This window comes from Salvelinus namaycush, chromosome 6 (genome assembly GCF_016432855.1).
Source record: "Salvelinus namaycush isolate Seneca chromosome 6, SaNama_1.0, whole genome shotgun sequence".
In the NCBI taxonomy this organism is placed as follows: domain Eukaryota; kingdom Metazoa; phylum Chordata; class Actinopteri; order Salmoniformes; family Salmonidae; genus Salvelinus; species Salvelinus namaycush.
In genome coordinates, this window is record NC_052312.1 from 26,291,117 (window position 1) to 26,313,188 (window position 22,072).

The following is a 22,072-nucleotide window of genomic DNA, read 5'->3' on the forward strand; positions in this document are numbered from 1 at the left end:
AGACATGTCTTATATGGGCAGAAAGCTTAAATTCTTGTTAATCTAACTGCCTGTCCAACTTACATTAGCTATTACAGTGAAAAAATACCATGCTATTGTTTGAGGAGAGTGCACAAAAACAAAAAACTTATCACGGCAACTGGCACCTCTGAAGGTAAATAATGTACTTACATTCAGTAATCTTGCTCTGATTTGTCATCCTGAGGGTCCCATAGATAAAATGTAGCATATTTTTGTTTGATAAAATCCATTTTTATATTCAAATGTAGGAACTGGGTTCTACAGTTTGAACCCCTGCTGTCTCTGTCTCCACACCCACCCAATCAGGCCATCTAGATGTGAGAAAGTTAGTGTATAAGCTAATGACCCATCATGTATGACATTCCTGGGAGTGTGTAAACTAAAATGTTGTATTACCATATCATTTTTGTATGTTCTCTATAGTTATGTACTTGAAAATGTAGAAATTGACCAATTCAGCACATTTGGGCAGACTTGATACAAAATATTGTCCAGTATTGCAATGCTTCATTGGATCAATCTGGAACTTTGCACACACACTGCCTAAACTGGAATATTATATTATAGGCTTTCTCTTGCATTTGAAAGATAATAAAAAAATATATATAATAGAAAACGCATGTTTTTTTTTGTATCATCTTTTACCAGATCTAATGTGTTATATTCTCCTACGTTAATTTCACATTTCCACAAACTTCAAAGTGTTTCCTTTCAAATGGTATCAAGAATATGCATATCCTTACTTCAGGTCCTGAGCTACAGGCAGTTAAATATGGGTATGTCATTTTAGGCGAAAATTGAAAAAAAGGGTACGATCCCTTAAGAGGTTTTAAATTCAATCTCTCGTCTTCTTCATCCTCATCATTCAGTTCATTCAAATTCAATTGTAATAGATTTTGTCATTCCTGTTCAACAACTCCAAATCGCTTTTGCATGTGCTCCAAAGGGATAACTTGAAATATCATGATATAGATCAATTAAACAATTGAAAGGAAAAATATGATTTATTTATTAGCCTAGTGGATATAAGTATTTTAGGCATATCATGTGAATTAGGCCTCATGTAAAATCATTGTCAAAAGTGCAAGAGATACTGTTGCATGACAAGCAGGTGCTGTTAAATTATATTGTAATCTATCTGCCAGTTTGGAACAGTGTGAATAACACTAAAGAAAGTAGAAGTAATACCAGAGAGTCTGTTCTAATGAAAAACATTGTAAAGCCTTTAATACAGCATAGCAACGTTTAAAAACAGACGGATTTGTGAATTTTTTTTATCCAACATTTTGCGGTTGCATGAGGCTTGGTGATCACAGAATCAGTAGGATATTAAACAAACACTCAAATAGGCAACAGAAGCAGGAACAGAAGCATAGGGCAGAGTGACTCATTCCTTGCTTTTTGTTCAAAATAAGTAATATTATAATGCATGCTTAAAGACACATTATTTCTATTTGTCTTTAGCATGCAGTCTCTCTCCTATAGCTACAGCTAATTTCGTTTGAATTATTATGTGCATTATAATACATTAGAATATATTTGTAGGGGTTGATGCAATGGCGCAATTACACTTGACATGTGGACTGACGATTTTCGAAAAATAGGATACCTGTGTCTTACAGCCCATTACATAAACGAAGAGTGGATGTTATCCACCACAGAGTGTGACAGTGCACCTCGAAACTGCAGATAACATAAGGCCAGCTAGTGTGAAAGAATACTTGCGGATCTTGTTGATTTCCTCTACTGCTTCAAGAGGCCTACTGTCCACCTGGTAATTGCGTGGTTCCAAAGGATAAAGCGTCACCTATAGATGGATGTGTGGTTTCAGAGAGAAGCCAGCAGCGAGCCTGCGACCAGGCACGGTGGATGACATCCTTTTCCTGCACAGCAATTTGAAGAAATCCAGTTATGAATGGACTGTTTATGAAGTTATTGTTTTAGTTTATTTATTTGTTGTCTCATATTAGAAGGTTCTTTAAAGCGATTTGAGTTGTCAATGTGCCGCATTGCATTGTGAAAAAAAATATATAGATCGTTCTTAATTCATGGCATGGTAAATTTTTTTGCCAAATGTTGAATAGACATGCAGACAAATTAATTAATGCAGGAAAAGAGGAATATTAGCCTACTGTCTGTAGTCATAAAAACAAATAGTCTAAATAAATTGATGTTATTTTGTTGGGTAACTGATCGGATCTCGGAACTCCTTTAGAGCCGGCTTCAATCTTCAATATAATCATTCATTAAAGAAGGTTAAGAGCCAGTTTGGACTGTTCTGTGAAGGGAGTAGTACACAGCGTTGTACGAGATCTTCAGTTTCTTGGCAATTTCTCGCATGGAATAGCCTTCATTTCTCAGAACAAGAATAGACTGACGAGTTTCAGAAGAAAATTATTTGTTTCTGGACATTTTTAGCCTGCAATCGAACCCACAAATGCTGATGCTCCAGATGCTCAACTAGTCTAAAGAAGGCCAGTTTTATTGCTTCTTTAATCAGAACAACAGTTTTCAGCTGTGCTAACATAATTGCAAAAGGGTTTTCTAATAATCAATTAGCCTTTTAAAATAATAAACTTGGATTAGCTAACACAACGTGCCATTGGAACACAGGAGTGATGGTTGCTGATAATGGGCCTCTGTACGCATATGTAGATATTCCATAACAAATCAGCTACAATAGTCATTTACAACATTAACAATGTCTACACTGTATTTCTGATACATTTTATGTTATTTTAATGGACAAAAAAATTAGCTTTTCTTTCAAAAACAAGGACATTTCTAAGTGACCCCAAACTTTTCAACGCTAGTGTAGATATGAGATGAGTAATGCAAGCTATGTAAACATTATTAAAGTGGCATTATTAAAGTGACAAGTTTATTATTATTATTTATTAAAGTGGCCAATGATTTCAAGTCTGTATGTAGGCAGCAGCCTCTCTGTGTTAGTGATGGCTGTTTAACAGTCTGATGGCCTTGAGATAGAAGCTGTTTTTCAGTCTCTCGGTCCCAGCTTTGATGCATCTGTACTGATCTCGCCTTCTGGATGGTAGTGGGGTGAACAGGCAGTGGCTCAGGTGGTTGTTGTCCTTGATCTTTTTGGCCTCCCTGGACATCGGGTGCTGTAGGTGTCCTGGAGGGCAGGTAGTTTGCCACCGGTGATGCGTTGTGCAGACCGCACCACCCTCTGGAGAGCCTTGCAATTCTTGGCAGTGCAGTTGCCGTACCAGGTTGTGATACAGCCCGACAGGATGCTCTCAATTGTGCATCTGTAAAAGTTGCGCCTTCTTCCACACACTCTCTGTGTGGGTGGGCCATTTCAGTTTGTTCGTGATGTTTATGCCGAGGAACTTAACTTTCCACTCTCTCCACTGCTGCCTCGTCGATGTGGATAGGGGGGGTGCTCCCTCTGCTGTTTCCTGAAGTCCACGATCATCTCCTTTGTTTTGTTGATGTTGAGTGAGTAGTTGTTTTGCTGACACCACACTCTGAGTGCCCTCACCTCCTCCCTGTAGACTGTCTCGTCGTTGTTGGTAATCATGCCTACTACTGTTGTGTCATCTGCACACTTTATGATTGAGTTGGAGGCGTACATGGTCACGCAGTCATGAGTTAATAGGGAGAACAGGAGGGGGCTGAGCATGCACCCTTGTGGGGCCCCAGTGTTGAGGATCAGCGAAGTGGAGATGTTGTTACCTACCTTCAACACCTGGGGGTGGCCCTTCAGTCCAGGATCCAATTGCACAGGGCGGGTTTGAGACCCAGGGCCTCAAGCTTAATGATGAGCTTGGAGGATACTATGGTGTTGAATTCTGAGCTATAGTCAATGAACAGCATTCTTACATAGGTATTCCTCTTGTCCAGATGTGATAGAGCAGTGTGCAGTGTAATGGCGATTGCATCGTCTGTGGACCTATTGGGGCAGTAAGCAAATTGAAGTGGGTCTAGGGTGACAGGTAAGGTGGAGAGGATATGATCCTTGACTAGCCCCTCAAAGCACTTCATGATGTCATAAGTGAGTACTATGAGGCGATAGTCATTTAGTTCAGTTACCTTTGCCTTGGGTACAGGAACAATGGTGGCCATCAGAGTTATCCTCAGTGAACAAGCTACCAAACATGGATACTATAGTATTATTCTATCACACATTCAATAGTCAGACCTCTGGATACTGTAACAGATACATTTTGGCCCCTCCGAGGGGCTGACTAGTCCTTGGACATTGTCCTTTGTGCTTTCCTTGTGCTCACACAATTTCTATTAGGCGCAAAATTTTTAAACAAAGTAACTGGGAATCAAAATGGCATGAATATACTGCAATATTTCACAATAATGCCTTACAATCTGCAGGGCTATAACGGACTAACATTTCAGTTGCCGAGGACGCAATAGGATAAAAGACCGTAAATACACAACTTGAAGCAACCACATATTTAGCCATCGAGCATGTTCTGATTGGCCAGTGAGGGGCCAAGCCTCGACACACCCACAACTTGTTTATTCATCAGAACCCAGGCCTGTTGCATCCCCCAATGGTCCAAATGTGGAATCCGTACCCTTGCAGATATCATGGACAATAATGGTTTGAGAACATTCCAAGATTTGAAAGATACATACACATTACCAGACAACTCCTTTTTTTCTATCTTTTTTTCTAACGTAAGTCATTCCCTTGGGAAACCGAACTGCTGAACCATCCAATAATGGGATATATAAATAAATTATCTGGGCTCCCAAAAGGACTGATCACTATAATATATATTGAACTTTTGGAAAGCTCATATTCTGTGCTAGCCATTAAAAAAGTATGGTCCACAGATCTAATTGAATCTGAACAACCCTTTAACTGGAACAGAATATAGACAAATAAAGCCTTGGCATCCTGTAATCCAAACCATCGTTTTATACATTTTAAGTTTGTTCACAGACTGTATTTAACACCAAGGAAACGTTTTACGATTAAAATGGCCCCAACTTCCAACTGTTGACTGTGTCCCCTAAATCAGGTAGGCACATTTCTTCATATGATGTGGGAGTACCCTGCAGTTAAATGCTTCTGGGCCAAAGTTACAAAATTCACTTTGAAGTGCAGAATGTACATATTCAATGCTTTTCATCTGTTATGTTACTTAATGATGATAGCTCCTTGAATCTCTCAATCAATCAGAGACGATTACTGCATACAGGCATTACTGCTGGCAAAAAATGGGGTGTGGGGTCTGGGGGGTGACGAGCAACCTTAGTTGCTAGGGGGAATGGGAAGCGGTAGGAAACGTGGTCCCCGGGGCAGGGGGCTGGAGACATGTTGGCTGGGTGGGGCTGGGGTTGGGGGAATGGGATGGGATGGGAGGTTGGTGGAGGCTCACTTCTTTTGTTGTTTTCTTTTCCTGTTTAAATTACATTTATTATTACTTAAACTCTAAGTATTTCATACTGTTGTTTTTCTTTTGAGTGGCAGCCTACAGGTACATATTTTATAAACGTATACATAGAAATGGATAATGTACCCCCCCCAATAAAAAATTACAAAACAAATACAAACTTGGCCAATAAAAATGTATATATAGTATATATTTAACAAATTACCCACTCGGCCTTTCTTATAAGGGTTTGGGACAGCTGGGACCATCACGTGATGTCCTGACGACTGGTAAAGCAAATGTCTTGAGAACATCTTACAAACGTCCTAAGATGGTCCTCAATGACATCATGGTAACTTACAGGGAACTAGACAAAGGTCCCAGAAATAGCTTTTCCTTGGGACCATCACACAATGTCCTAATAACTAGTAAAATAAAAAACCTGAGAACATCCTAAAAAGGTCCTGACATGGTCCTCAGTGACGTCCTGGTAACTTACAGGGAACTAGACAAATGTCCTCCAGAGAACGTTCCCTTGCGGCCATCACATAACATCCTAAGGACTAGTAAAATGAAAGTCTTGAGAACGTCCTAAAAAAATCCTGACATGGTCCTAACATGGTCCTCAGTAACATCCTGGTAACTTACAAGGAACTACCAAACGTCCCCCAGAGAACGTTCCCAAGCAGCCATCATGCAACATCCTAAGGACAAGTAAAATGAAAGTCCTGACATTGTCCTATAAAGATCCTGACAAAATGTGAAGAAATCCAAAGGGGATGAATACTTATGATAGGCACTGTATCTGGTAAAAAAAAGTGGACGTGTAAAAACATGTTTGCACCCCCTATTTTTATTTGCTCCATGGCTCAGGCACCCAAGTGGACTTCGAAAGGCTGTTCGGCTCAGCTCAGTCGCAACTCGCGAAGACTTATTAACTTAAATTGTTGTGCAACATCACGAGTAAGCTCTGGGCATCGTCTTTCAGCTGAAAAGGGTTGTTTTCACTGTTGTGGTTCTTTAAGGTACCTTGGGATTGGAATACGCCCATTTTGAAGGCAGCATCCTTGTCGATTGGGAGCCAGTGGGTGTGTTTGAGTAGTAAGGTTAACGAAGCTAACTGTAGACGAAAGTTGACGAGGGAGATTGGGGGAGGTACATCTGCGACAGCCGGAAGTCGGACACTGTAGTGGTTTTCCAACAGCAAAGCTCAGATCAACATGGCAGTGTCACCATAGCTGCTATTGGTTATACGTTTTTCTTTATAAATGTCGAAATAAGCTTTTCTATACCCCTATATCACACACTCACAAACTAAAAGTGATATTTGAGGTCTCTCAAATATCACTTTCATTTGTATCCCCTGTAGCTTTTAGAATTCCTTATTTCATTAGTTTATTTTTTGTACCCAGCATAAACTACTTTCGAAAACTAAACAATCATGAAACAGGAAGAAGCTCTCCGGACCAGCTAGTCTTCTGAGAATAATGAGCTGTCAATTGTGTGGGCTTTACCTTGTTATTAAGCATGTGCTAGAAATTTCCAGGTCGTCAGCGTATGAATATTACGGCAAATAATAAACCGATGTTTGGTATGTTTTTTACCAATACCTGTCAGTCCCATGTCACCCCCCATTGCTCAGCTTTGAATTTTCTGTGATCATGTGTCAGTCAAGAAAGTTGAATACATTGTAGAGTAACATCGTTTATCAAATCAAACTTTATTTAAAGTGCATTTAAAATCACAACACATATTACAGTAAAAACAATAAGAGGTAAGAGATTTTTTTAAACAGAAGGCAATAAAAGATTAAGAAAAGAAAATGAAGCAAAAAAGGATGTTAAAATAACAACAAAATCATATTTTAAAGGCAAAGTAAAAAGGTGGGTTTTCAAGCGTGATTTAAAAACCTCAATTGTCTCTGTCCCTCTTACCTAATAGGGTAAGTCGCTCCATAGCTATGGGTCTCTGATAGAGAATGCGCCGCTCCCGGCCTTGGTTCTACACCTAGGTATCGTCAACAGGCCACCTGGGGAGCGGAGCTTTCTCCCTGGGTTATATGGAACGAGCATGTCAGATAAGACTGAGCAAGGCCGTGCAATGATTCAAAAGTTTAAGAGTAAAATTTGAAAATTAGACTGATACTTTACAAGCAGCCAGTGAAATTAGGATAACATTGGAGTGATGTGTTCATGCCTTCTAGTTTTGGTTAAAATATTGGCAGCATTATTCTGTACAACTTTTTAATTTACTATTTAATCATTATAATTTACCTACACAAGTCATCTGTTCATGCAAGAACATCACAGATCAAAACGTTAGGCATAAACAATTGCTGTGGGAAATCACGCAAAAAAATACTTTACAATGCTAAATCTCTGTTGGTGACTGTTGAACTTCTAATTTATTTGGCCTGGTCTTTTGACTATATGCAGGTTATAGGTTGACTAAATCTATAAAAAGCATAAAACATGCCATTGTCTAATAGGCAGACATCTAGTTATTTACAGAGCTGTGACGCTGGAAGGGTCAGTGTTTTGCTAAAATAATTACTCACCCCTATCAATAATGCCTGCATGCAGTACATGAACTTGTCTGAACTCATTGGGGCCATGCTTACAATGTAGCATATTAGTGGCTAATGTAGAGGAACAAGTCTGGTTTAACACTCAGCTAACAACTTAAGCAGCTGTTAGGATTTCCCATAGGCAAACATGTCACACTTAGCCACCATACTAATGCTAGCTGGTTATGCCTAGTTGTATACTGGATATTTCAGCCTGCGAGTGAAAAAAATTATCATTGGGAGCCTGCAGACTGTGCAGGAATTTCCTCTAGCAGCCTATAGTCTAAAGTAGACTCATACTCTTAGTCGGCCTCATTTATCAACATGCAGAGAACATACATATATTTGTTTCTATGAAAAGCCATTTTTACTAGTCCTCAAGACAGGAGTTTACAGTGGACAGTTCCCCGCAGCATACACATGTGTTTCTTTAGAAGAGGAATTGTTGGAGGTATGGCTCAAATATTGGCATATGGTGGTTAAATACGCTACCAGTAAAATTATATACTATGCTAATGTTACATTTGAGGCCGGGAAATGTATGTAAAAACAACTACAATACAATTATTGTGTCTGTGTTCTCTTCAAAACAAATGATACATTTTCATTTGAACTCTGATCACTAACTCTAACTTTGCTGTTTTAAGGCAGAGCTTGATCCACTTAAGACAATTTCACAGAGCTGATAACAATGAGTTAGTACATGAGACTGACCAGCAAAGCACAAGCTGTGCAATATGGAGGGAGAATGCGATCATACTTTCTGTCAAGTATGTGTTAATATGTATCATTATTGTTCAAAAGAATACATCTGTAGAGCATTAATGTTGACTTGTTTGGTCAATGTTTTTAATAATAAAACTAGCATAGTCAATATCTATGATGATGCCTTAGGCCTAGACTCAATCAGATCAAGAGTTAACCGGCAACAGCCAAAACCCGCATTACTGATGTTTTGTAGGTGTCGGAGGTGTAACTGCATTGTAGCTGTCAAATCGGTGAGCAGATAAGCAGATCATTGTTACGAAGCCACAACCATCCTACTTGCGTTAGAAGTTCAGAACGAGAAAGTGTAGGCTATATATACAATGTAGAAATAATGATGCTCAAAATGAAAATCATTAAAACGAAAAAATGTCTATCAGCCTAATTGAGCTCTAGATTACATCTCACATTCCAGTGTTTGAACTTGTAATCAAGGCTGCATGGGATTTCTCGTAATGTGACTCCATGCAGCCAATGGCAATGTCTGCTTTAGGTACAGTATAATGCCATGTGCTGCTTGTGGATTTGACAGCTCTAACACATTTCCACCTCTGACACAGCCCCAAAAATACGGTTGTTGGCTAAAGCAGATCTGATTGAATATAGCCCTTAGTCAATCAATACACACATATCTAGTTGTACTCTGCAGCAAGGACTTGTTTAGGAACTTGAGTAATTGTACATTTATGTGTAATAAAGAACAAATCTGAGCAACGAAAACCTTTGTAAATCCCCAAATATTTGTGAAACTGCTTATATGAACGATATAAACAAGATACAAACATACATGTGTTCTGCTAATGATTGTTTTAGAGTTCTGGTTCTGTGTCACAAGGGTTCTGTGTCACATAATATTGTTATTAAAGGTTTGTGCTGCTGCGACTTTTCCCTGTATCTACAAAGCAGTTGGGAGTGATCACTGTTCATAGCTAGGTGGCGCAGCAGCAGGACAAACAAAACACTAAAATGCCTGTGCTGATAAGGCAATGTACATTGTGGAAAAGGAAAAGAGTTACCTTTTGAAAGACTTTGCAAACCGGAACTACCACGTATAGATCCACAACTTAATCACTGAGGTGACCAAATTACTTGAGATTTTAGTTCTGGGTTAACCGAGATTACCTGTGCGTATAAAAGTCAATAGAACAGTAGGGACATGACAGATTTTAAAATGGTATACAAACACAAGAGGTGCTTAATAGGAAAAAATATTTGATAATGCTGCTTGAGTTACCTCTCCCTCTCTTGGCCCCTTTTCCCCCACAAAAATGTCAACGTTTATAATGGAAGACAAGATGCAGGGGCTGAAGCCCTGGCTATCTCATAAGCTCAAGTCGATGATGATATGTTCAAAGATCTGCGTATTGCCCTTGAAGCTGGAGGAGAAAATGAAGTCCCGGCGGTCGGTGGATACCACGGTAAAGGAGCGTGGCGCCATGATGTACACCTCTTTGAAGCGCTCAAAGAGTTTCTTATCAGCGTCCCACAGGTAGATCTGTGAGAAGGTATAGTCGCTGCCCAGGGCCAGATAGTGGCGCTCTTTGAAGGAAAATGGCTGGAGAATCATAGCACCTCGTGAGGGCAGGGATTGGATCTCCATAAACTGTTTGCCACTCCAGCGAAGTACCTTAGAGTCACCTATATAGCGCGTCATGGCCAGGTAGAGGTCCTCCTTGACTCGGAAGGTCTTGACGGCCACCACATCCTCCATGTTGGGAATCTCTCCCTGCAGGGCAAACGTCTGGGCATTTCTGCTCCACTGGTAGATTACAGGCACCTGGGAGCGGCTGGCCAAGATGAGGTGGGACTTGCCATCCAGATCCACAAACTCAGCATCAGTGTCACGGAACCACTCATGCAGGGACTGATAGGAGTAGAAGCCCTTGTCGTTCCACTTGTAGAGAGTGGAGAGCCCCGCCTTTGAGCTATCGGCAATCACAAAGAACCACTCGCCAGCAATCTGGAAGGCTTCAATGTCGTTGGGCTTGGAGATCTTGGATACCTCGATATCCTGAAACTTGCTGAACCTGCTCTGGTCTTCATCAAACTTGTATATGTGAGAACCACCAAAGAGCTGGGCCACTATGACAAAGACCTGGTTCTGGATGATGACCGATTTGCACCCAACGATTGACTGGCCTGAGATTTGAGACACAGAATAGACACATTTAGAAATTCAAATTATAGTTTTTTGGCTTTAAAATACTGGAAATATATTAATTAAGAATAAGGAAGAGAAACAGCACTAGATATAAACCACAAAATGCAGCACAATTTATGTTCTCTGTATATGTATATGATTTATGTTCTATGTATATGTTCTCTGTATATATCAATGATGTCGCTGGTGCTTCTCTGATCCACCTCTACGCAGACAACACCATTCTGTATACTTCTGGCCCTTCTTTGGACACTGTGTTAACAAACCTCCAGATGAGCTTCAATGCAATACAACACTCCTTCCGTGGCCTCCAACTGCTCTTAAATGCTAGTAAAACTAAATGCATGCTCTTCAACCGATCACTGCCCGCACCCGCCCGTCCGACTAGCATCACTACTCTGGACGGTTCTGACTTAGAATATGTGGACAACTACAAATACCTAGGTGTCTGTTTAGACTGTAAACTCTCCTTCCAGACTCACATTAAGCATTTCCAATCCAAAATTAAATCGCAACACAGCCTCCTTCACTCATGCTGTTAAACATACCCTCGTAAAACTGACTATCCTACCGATCCTTGACTTTGGCGATGTCATCTACAAAATAGCCTCCAACACTCTACTCAGCAAATTGGATGTAGTCTATCACAGTGCCATCCGTTTTGTCACCAAAGCCCCATATACTACCAACCACTGCGGCCTGTATGCTCTCGTTGGTTGGCCCTCGCTTCATATTCGTCGCCAAACCCACTGGCTCCAGGTCATCTATACGACTTTGCTAGGTAAAGCCCTGCCTTATCTCAACTCACTGGTCACCATAGCAACACCCACCCGTAGCACGTGCTCCAGCAGGTATATTTCACTGGTCATCCCTAAAGCCAACTCCACCTTTGGCCACCTTTCCTTACAGTTATCTACTGCCAATGACTGGAACAAACTGCAAAAATAACTGAAGCTGGAGACTTACATCTCCCTCACTAACTTTAAGCATCAGCTGTCGGAGCAGCTTACCGATCACTGCACCTGTACACAGCCCATCTGTAAATAGCCCACCCAACTACCTCATCCCCATATAAATACTCACCAATATTTAAGCAGTGATTTTGTCACTTGACATTCAGGGCGGCATTTTCCTCTCACCAACACACACGTTATCAGTAAACACACTGTAATTAAAAAAAAGGGAAATATGATACTGGAGCTCACTAAAGCTTTGTGTGTACAGTGTTAGCAGGTATCTGCATGTATACTAACACTCTGGTTAAATTAAACATCCTTCCCATTGAAAAAATAAGTTAAAACATAAATCGTGCTGCAAATAATAATTTCACTCATCCGGTCTATTTGAAATGTTACTGTGCGCTTGCCCACAACAAGTGTGTTTGAGAGAGGAATATGTCAGCCTCAGTGACATAAGATGTCATGTTACCAAATACCTGTGATATTGTCATAAGTCCTGAAGTTCATCTCAATGTGGTCCCACTGTAAAACCATACAACTCTCTGTGTTGGGTGCAGCGATGGCCACATAGACGTCATTTTTATAAGAGAATGTGTCCACAGACAGAGACTCTGATGGCACCGACTGATGGTGGATAAAATCTGTGGAGAGTGGGCAATCTTAGCATTAGTATGATTTGTAATAAAAACTGTTGTGTAGTGTAAACTGATCTTGAACTAAAGTTTCACGTAATTGGTTAGCTGCTCAATTAAGTTCTGGGTCCACACGTGTTAAGAGATGCGAGTATGAGAAGCGGAACCGGAATGAGGAGCTGCACCCTCTCTCTTTGCAAGTTACGGGCTGAATGTCTCCTCCACTTCTGAAATTTGAAAGATGCTAACACCTGCAAAATTGTGATTTGTCCAAATAACCAGTGATGAAAAACCCAAACACTGGATCAACTGCTGCTCGTTATCCTATGCATCCCATTCCTTTATGACAGATTATACGGTACCAGTTATGTTTATGTAGATCTGTCCACGAGAGATTAAGTGTAGACAACAACAGTAATTGTGAGATGTTGAGGACGCATGGGTGTGATCTATACAAAAACCACAAGTGGTGTTGCTTCAGTTGCTCCAAGGGACAGCCAGGAGAGCTAAAGAAGCACCAAATAGGCTCTTTCCGTAAATCATTAAAGTGTATTGAAAGGAATTAGGAACCGTGCACACTTTGGAAGTTGTGGCCATTTGGAGACACCAGTTAGACCTCTCACTCAAACCTTTTAAGTCGTATGTTGTATCAATCCCTAAAGTGTTCATTAATATTCTTGTTATGTTACTGAATGTATCCTGAGTAGTCCCAAATTCTGTTATTGCCAAATGCTTGCGAAAAGTACAGTAAAAGTTGCCTGGCTACCCATCCACATCGGTCCGGCCAAACGCCACGCCATGCCCATGATAAGTCGCGATTTATCTCTATCCTAGACAACTTCTGGAAGGTAAACACATTCTGACTGTTCTGATTGGTCCCAGAAACCGATGGGTTGGTCCTACACGATGATGTTATCAACTTTGATACTCTGATTGGATAGATTTGTTAGAGACGATCCAATCACTGATGAATTTGTTTTGTAGAACGGCCCTCATTTTGAAGTCACACAAACGACTTCTAGGATGGCAGATTCAGACAATGTCCTGTATGTAGCGATCAATAGAGCAGCTATATTAAATGCAGTCGTCAGGCAACAATAAAAGTAAATTGCACATAAAAACAAAACGGTAATGTTTGAATTCAGTCTTGTCAGGTAAACTGATGAGAATTTCCTCATAACCTCCAAAGTGCTACTATGGTTATGCATAATATGCTTCTCATAGTTTATGGCAACTCTTATAAATTATACTATCATTGTAATGAGTTTATGTTAAGTAGGCCTTATGATGGAGGGCTCAAGTAAGACCATGGCAATTAGCAGTGGTGTAAAGTACTTAAGTAAAAATTCTTTAAAGTAATACTTAAGTAGTTTTTTTGTGGTATCTGTACTTTACCATTTATATTTTTAACAACTTTTACTTCACTACATTCCTAAAGAAAATTATGTACTTTTTACTCCATACATTTTCCCTGACACCCAAAAGTACACGTTACATTTTCAATGCTTAGCGGGACAGGAAAATGGTCCTTTTCAATGCTTAGTGGGACAGGAAAATGGTCCAATTCACACACTTATCAAGAGAACATCTCTGGTCATCCCTACTGCCTCTGATCTGGTGGATTCATTACACACGTGTTGGAATATGCCCCTGCCTATCTGTAAATAAAAAAATATATTAAAATGGTGCCGTTTGGTTTGCTTAATATAAGCAATTTTCTATTAAGGTATCTTTACTTTTACTCAAGTATGACAATTGGATACTTTTTCTACCACTGGCAATTAGTCTGCTCCCTCACCAGTGGAGATGCATTCATTGTGCAGGCTGGCCATGTCATTCAGCCGCTTGTCCTTCATGTCCTTGGGTCCGGCACAAATGACATCGGAAACCGTGGCATTGGTGCTCTTCAGCCATATCATCAGCCACTTCGCACGGCAGTCACACTCAAAGGCATTTCCTCGCAGGTCACTTTGCAAGGACAGACAACCAGATATCAGTCACAGCATAACCATACCCTAGCCCAGCAGTTTACAGATTTTCTAAACTCCAATTCTGTCAATGAAACCTATCAGTCACCATAGCACTGAACCCGCACTTATAAAACATTCAAATGAACATCTCTCTCTGTACTCATGCGTCTCGCTCTAAGTGCAGCATGTGATACTGTTGACCATCATATTCTTCTCAGTCACCTAGAGACAAATGTAGGTCTTCGAGGTCGGGCGCTCTCTTGCTTTCGCTCGTACTTGTTCGACAGACTCCAATTCGTGCTATTAGATGATGACTCCTCCCCCTTAACTAGTGTCAAATTTGGTGTCACTAAAGGGTCTGTTATTATTTTCATTGTATGATTTGATTGATTTTACATTAATGTCATGCATCTTTCCCAGCCCACATGGGCTTATAAAACACTTTATTGGCTGTATCCAAATAAAATGATGATAATTATAAATGCACATACAGTACCAGTGAAAAGTTTGGACATACCTACTCATTCCAGGGTTTTTCTTTATTTTTACTATTTTCTAAACTATGAACTTTTCTAAACTATGAAATAACACATATGGAATCAGGTAGTTACCAAACAAGGTGTTAAACAGATAAAAAATATATTTTATATTTGAGATTCTTCAAAGTAGCCAACCTTTGACTCGATGATAGCTTTGCACACTCTTGACATTCTCTCAACCAGCTTCATGAGGTAGTCACTTGGAATGCATTTCAATTAACAGGTGTGTTTTGTTAATTTGTGGAATTTCTTTCGTCAATGTGTTTGAGCTAATCAGTTGTGTTATGACAAGGTAGGGGAGGTATACAGAAGATAGCCCTATTTGGTAAAAGACCAAGTCCATATTATGGCAAGAACAGCTCAAATGAGCAAAGAGAAACGACAGTCCATCATTACTTTAAGACATGAAGGTCAGTCAATCTGGAAAATGTCAAGAACTTTTAATGTTTCTTCAAGTGTAGTCGCAAAAACCATCAAGCGCTATGATGAAACTGGCTCTCATGAGGACCGCAACAGGAAATGAAGACCCAGAGTTACAGAGGAAAAGTTCATTAGAGTTACCAGCCTCAGAAATTGCAGCCCAAATAAATGCTTCAGAGTTCAAGTAACAGACACATCTCAACATCAACTGTTCAGAGGAGACTGGGTGAATCGGGCCTTCATGGTCAAATTGCTGCAAAGAAACCACTACTAAAGGACACCAATAATAAGTAGAGACTTGCTTGGGCCAAGAAACACGAGCAATGGACATGAGACCACTGGAAATCTATCCTTTGGTCTGATGAGTGTACAAAGAGGTGTACATCATGGCGCTAAATTGGAGATTTTTGGTTCCAACCGCCGTGTCCTTTTCTAAACTATGAAATAACACATATGGAATCAGGTAGTTACCAAACAAGGTGTTAAACAGATAAAAATATATTTTATATTTGAGATTCTTCAAAGTAGCCAACCTTTGACTCGATGATAGCTTTGCACACTTGACATTCTCTCAACCAGCTTCATGAGGTAGTCACTTGGAATGCATTTCAATTAACAGGTGTGTTTTGTTAATTTGTGGAATTTCTTTCGTCAATGTGTTTGAGCTAATCAGTTGTGTTATGACAAGGTAGGGGAGGTATACAGAAGATAGCCCTATTTGGTAAAAGACCAAGTCCATATTATGGCAAGAACAGCTCAAATGAGCAAAGAGAAACGACAGTCCATCATTGACTGACCTTCATGTCTTAAAGTAATCTGGAAAATGTCAAGAACTTTTAATGTTTCTTCAAGTGTAGTCGCAAAAACCATCAAGCGCTATGATGAAACTGGCTCTCATGAGGACCGCAACAGGAAATGAAGACCCAGAGTTACAGAGGAAAAGTTCATTAGAGTTACCAGCCTCAGAAATTGCAGCCCAAATAAATGCTTCAGAGTTCAAGTAACAGACACATCTCAACATCAACTGTTCAGAGGAGACTGGGTGAATCGGGCCTTCATGGTCAAATTGCTGCAAAGAAACCACTACTAAAGGACACCAATAATAAGTAGAGACTTGCTTGGGCCAAGAAACACGAGCAATGGACATGAGACCACTGGAAATCTATCCTTTGGTCTGATGAGTGTACAAAGAGGTGTACATCATGGCGCTAAATTGGAGATTTTTGGTTCCAACCGCCGTGTCCTTCTGAGACGCAGAGTAGGTGAACGGATGATCGCCGCGTGTGTGGTTCCCACCATGAAGCATGGAGGAGGAAGTGTGATGGTATGGGGGTGCTTTGCTGGTTACACTGTTGATTATTGATTTATTTAGAAATCAAGGCACACTTAATGAGCTTGGCTACCACAGCATTCTGCAGCGATACGCCATCCCATCTGGTTTGGCATAGTGGGACTATCATTTGTTTTTTAACAGGATAATGACCCAGCACACTTCCAGGCTGTGTAAGGGCTATTTGACAAGGAAGGAGAGTGATGGAGTCCTGCATCAGATGAACTGGCCTCCACAATCACCCGACCTCAATCCAATTAAGATGGTTTGGGATGAGTTGGACCGCAGAGTGAAGGAAAAGCAGCCAATAAGTGCTCATCATATGTGGGAAGCCTTCAAGACTCGTGGAAAAGCATTCCAGGTGAATCTGGGTGAGATAATGCCAAGAGTGTGCAAAGCTGTCATAAAGGCAAAGGGTGGCTACTTTGAAGAATCTAAAATCGAAAATATATTTTGATTTGTTTAATGCTTTTTTTTGTTACTACATGATTCCATATGTGTTTTTTCATAGTTTTGATGTCTTCACTATTATTCTGCAATGTAGAAAATAGTAAAAATAAAGAAAAACCCTTGAATGAGTAGGTGAGTCCAAACTTTTGACTGGTAATGTACATACAAACATACAGTTGAAGTCAGAAGTTTACAAACACCTTAGCCAAATACATTTAAACTCAGTTTTTCACAATTCCTGACATTTAATCCTAGTAAAAATGCCCTGTCTTAGGTCAGTTAGGTCACCACTTTATTTTAAGAATGTGAAATGTCAGAATAATAGTAGAGAGAATGATTTATTTCAGTTTTTATTTCTTTCATCACATTCCCAGTGGGTCAGAAGTTGACATACACTCAATTAGTATTTGGTAGCATTGCCTTTAAATTGTTTAACTTGGGTAAAAAGTTTTGGGTAGCCTTCCACAAGCTTCTCACAATAAGTTGGGTGAATTTTGGCCCATTCCTCCTGACAGAGCTTGTGTAACTGAGTAAGGTTTAAAGGCCTCCTTGCTCGCACACGCTTTTTCAGTTCTGCCCACAAATGTTCGATAGGATTGAGGTCAGGGCTTTGTGATGGCCACTCCAATACCTTGACTTTGTTGTCCTTAAGCCATTTTGACACAACATTGGAAGTATGCTTGGGGTCATTGTCCATTTGGAAAAACCATTTGCGACCAATCTTTAACTTCTTGACTGATGTCTTGAGATGTTGCTTCAATATATCCACATCATTTTCCTCCCTCATGATGCCATCTATTTTGTGAAGTGCACCAGTCCCTCCTGCAGCAAAGCACCCCCACAACATGATGATGCCACCCCCGTGCTTCACGGTTGGGATGGTGTTCTTCGGCTTGCAAGCCTCCCCATTTTTCCTCCAAACATAATGATGGGCATTATGTCCAAACAGTTTTTGTTTCATCAGACCAGAGGACATTTCTCCAAATAGTACGATTTCTCCAAAATGTACTACGCAGTTACAAACCGTAGTCTGGCTTTTTTATGGCGGTTTTGAGTAGTGGCTTCTACCTTGCTGAGCGGCCTTTCAGGTTATGTCGATATAGGACTCGTTTTACTGTGGATATAGATACTTCTGTACCTGTTTCCTCCAGCATCTTCACAAGGTCCTTTGCTGTTGTTCTTCTCTAGGAGACAGAACGCATCTCCTTCCTGAGCGGTATGATGGCTGCATGGCCCCATGGTGTTTATACTTGCATACTATTGTTTGTACAGATGAACATGGTACCTTCAGGCATTTGGAAATTGTTCTCAAGGATGAACCAGACTTGTGGAGATCTACAAAAAATGTTCTGAGGTCTTGGCTTATTTCTTTAGATATTCCCATGATGTCAAGCAAAGAGGCACTGAGTTTGAAGGTAGGCCTTGAAATACATCCACAGGTACACCTCCAATTGACTCAAATGATGTCAATTAGCCTATCAGAAGCTACTAAAGCCATGACATCATTTTCTGGAATTTTCCAAGCTGTTTAAAGGCACAGTCAACTTAGTGTATGTAAACGTCTGACCCACTAGAATTGTGATACAGTGAATTATAAGTGAAATAATCTGTCTGTAAACAATTGTTGGAAAAATGACTTGTGTCATGAACAAAATAGATGTTCTAACCGACTTGCCAAAACTATAGTTTGTGAACAAGAAATTTGTGGAGTGGTTGAAAAATGAGTTTTAATGACTCCAACCTAAGTGTATGTAAACTTCCGACTTCAACTGTAACAGTTGATCATTTTTCTTTGTAGCTAAGGGTTAACTTGTGTTTGATCAGGATGACATTGCATCGTAACTTGTTTCTAAATATGTGTTGTGGATCAGCTTCCTTACATATGTAATTGAGTTCCTTTGTCCAAGGGTAATTGTGTGTTTTATCCCAGTTGAAAACCCTTTTTTGTTACTCTGTCCTCAGGCATATCAATAAAACGGTACCATAACCTAATAATTTCACCCCTCTGTCTTATTTCATTGGGCTCCCATCCCATGTCTCCTTGAATAGCAAGGCTTATGCACTCCAAGGAAGCATTTTATGGCTCTGTTTTCAATAGAGTAGGCTGTTTTGGCTACTTTACAACCCCAGATTTCAGCAGCATAGTTCAATATAGTACACACACATGAATTATAGACTTGTGAATATGTACAATAGCCAAGTTCTTTACAAATTTCCAATTTACTACCAATGGACCCCAACGCTCTACCTGCAGAATCAGATATGGACTTTATACACCTCTCAAATGTCATGTATTCATCAAAAAGGAAACCAAGGTATTTATATGAGCAAGTGTACTTTAGGCATATTGCTCCAAAATAAAAGTAATGATTACTTCTTATTGTAGACTTTTTTCTGAAGTGCATTATATGGGTATTATCTTGTTTGATCATTATCTCCACTTCGTACACCAGAGATTGCAAGGACAATATAATCTGTGTCCCGAGTCGTGTCATTTAGTTTAACTCCTAAATGTTCATGTTTGATTTGATGGGCCAAGTTGTTTACAAAAAGGACAAATAACGTTGGGGAGAGCACCTCACCTTGTTTGAGCCCAAACAGAGCAGGAAACCATCCAGTCCTCTGTTCATTTGCCTGTACACAGGCAACTGGACATCTACACAGGGCTTTAATTGCATCATAGAACATTCCATCAATTCCAATTTTTGTCTAAAAGCAAGATTTCTATTAACCAAATCGAAAGCCTTCTGAAAATCAATAAAACAGGCAAAAGTTGGTTTTCTCTCTATCATTCTATCATTCGTATTACTTTAGAGACAGTATACTGTATACACAGAGTATACCAAACATTAGGAATACCTTCCTAATATTGAGTTGCGTTAATTGAGTTAATGTTTGTATACTCAGTGTACATGTACGTGGTCTATACAGGCTCTGACTTTCCTAAAGCCATTTCCTAAAGCCATTCAGCAGCAAGTGGGAGAGCCTTTTATTTAGAATGAAGGAATACAATTTATATACAGTGCTAATGAGAGTAATCCCTCTGTAGTTCAATGGGATTTTAGGGTCATTTTTTGAGAATTTTGGAATAGGCTTGATTGTAGATTTGTACGATACATTTGTACGATTCAATTCCTGTGGCTTTCTTTGGTTTAGACCGCTCAACCTTTCTGACCTTCTCTAGAGTAAGAATGGCATTCAAATAGTGGTTAGGGGTGTAAGAATCCTTCTTCATTTCCTCCTCCAACTCATCCTTACGAGAACATGTTTCTTTCAAGAACTCATCAAAATAAACTCATTGTATGTGTTACCTTTAGGAGAAACACAAAATTACTTTCATTGTTATGCTGATGAACATTTTTCCAATTGTGATTTTGATGGTTTGTATTACATTATAGATCAGATTACCTGTTTAAAATTGTCATCAGTAATGTAATCCATTGGATTACTCAAAATAATGACTTTTAGATTACTTTCCCTGCATGAATATTAGGATAGGTTAAATTAACCAGAGAAATGAGCAATTCAGTATGTATAATACAGCTGCAACACATGCAATGTTTGCCATTGCTGTTCATTTGCAGACAGTCTGGGAGCTGTGCTCAGCATTAAAGAAAACATTTAAAAGACAAGTTCATCTTTTTTCAACCAAATTATTATTTCTTATGTAAATGGCATGTTAAAGAAGAGTGCGCATGCGCTGGCTAGCCAGAAAGTATTGCTCGAGTCGAACACAATGAAATATAACGTTGTCAAAAAAAAATGTACAACATCTAAAGACCTGCATCACTATACAGAGAGTGTAAAATGACATATTTCATTCCTACCCTGGAATTGCAGAACAAGTTTCTCAAAACAGTTTCTAATAACCAACTAAAATCGCCAAAAAAAGTGTCTGAACTCTTCTATAACATGCATTTACATAAAAAATAGAGATTTGGTTGAAAAATAAGAACTTGTCCTTCAAGTCTTTCTTTGAAAACTGCCTTTGTTGAAGTCATCCTGAAAGTAATCATACATGTTTTATATAGTTAAAGAAAGAATCACTACACATCGAATGCACATGCATAACAACTCACAGCTCTATCAATGAGTCCAGGTCGATGAAGGAATCCCTGGGTAACGCTTTTAATTTATTGTTTGCCAAAGACCTGAGGGAAAACAGCATTGTCAGATTAATTCAGCAGATATTCCTGTCAATTAGTCACCATGGAAATACAGAGGGCCAAAGGGCAAGATTTTCCAGAAAAAAATATACCCACAAAGATTGAAAAATATATTTTTCACATAGCAATATTGTATGTTCATACATTTTTTTTAAAATTTCAGTAGTAGTCTGTGTTTTCACACACTTTAACAGCTCTATTTCCAAACGCAATGTCCAGTGCAGCAGTAATAACAACAATAAGTATCCATCCATTTTTCTACATTTGTTAGAAATGTTTGCAGTTCACATTTTTGTTAAGCTTCAACATGGAAGTCTATCAGTCTACACATCGCATTTGCACTACACCATAGTAAATTACATTGCATGTGCGAGCCAAACATTTTAATAAGATTAGCCTACATTTGTTGTTGTTATGCCAAACTTTGTCATCCGAAGAACGAGTAAACAAACAAACAGGCAAATATTGGCAATAGCGGAGAATTCAGCAACATGGACAACGGTCGAATCTCCACAATTTTACATTCAGGTCAGACACTCAGACTGTATTGGTATAATAGCATTGTAGGCTATAGAAAGTAGAGGGTATAATGCACATGATGCTCATCCAAACTTTTCACAGGAGCTGACCAAAAAGAATATCCAATATAAAAAGAAAAGAGGGATGTCCGCTGTTTTGCTGCTCCCAAAGGTGATCTTTTAAAAGAGCATTGGTGATAAACTACCGATTA

At 39.5% G+C, this 22,072-nt stretch overlaps 1 protein-coding gene across 1 annotated transcript in view; it reads right to left on the reverse strand.

The window, feature by feature from the left end:
• Window positions 1-10,036: 10,036 nt before the first annotated feature.
• The window catches only part of lgi2a (leucine-rich repeat LGI family, member 2a), a 32,895-nt gene continuing 20,859 nt past the window's right edge, over window positions 10,037-22,072 (reverse strand). Inside the window, exons 5-8 of the mRNA XM_038995557.1 lie at window positions 21,256-21,327; window positions 14,266-14,435; window positions 12,312-12,476; window positions 10,037-10,854 (exon numbers count right to left, since the gene is read on the reverse strand). Coding sequence (XP_038851485.1) covers window positions 10,037-10,854; window positions 12,312-12,476; window positions 14,266-14,435; window positions 21,256-21,327 — 1,225 coding nt within the window. The remainder of the gene's footprint in view (window positions 10,855-12,311; window positions 12,477-14,265; window positions 14,436-21,255; window positions 21,328-22,072) is intronic.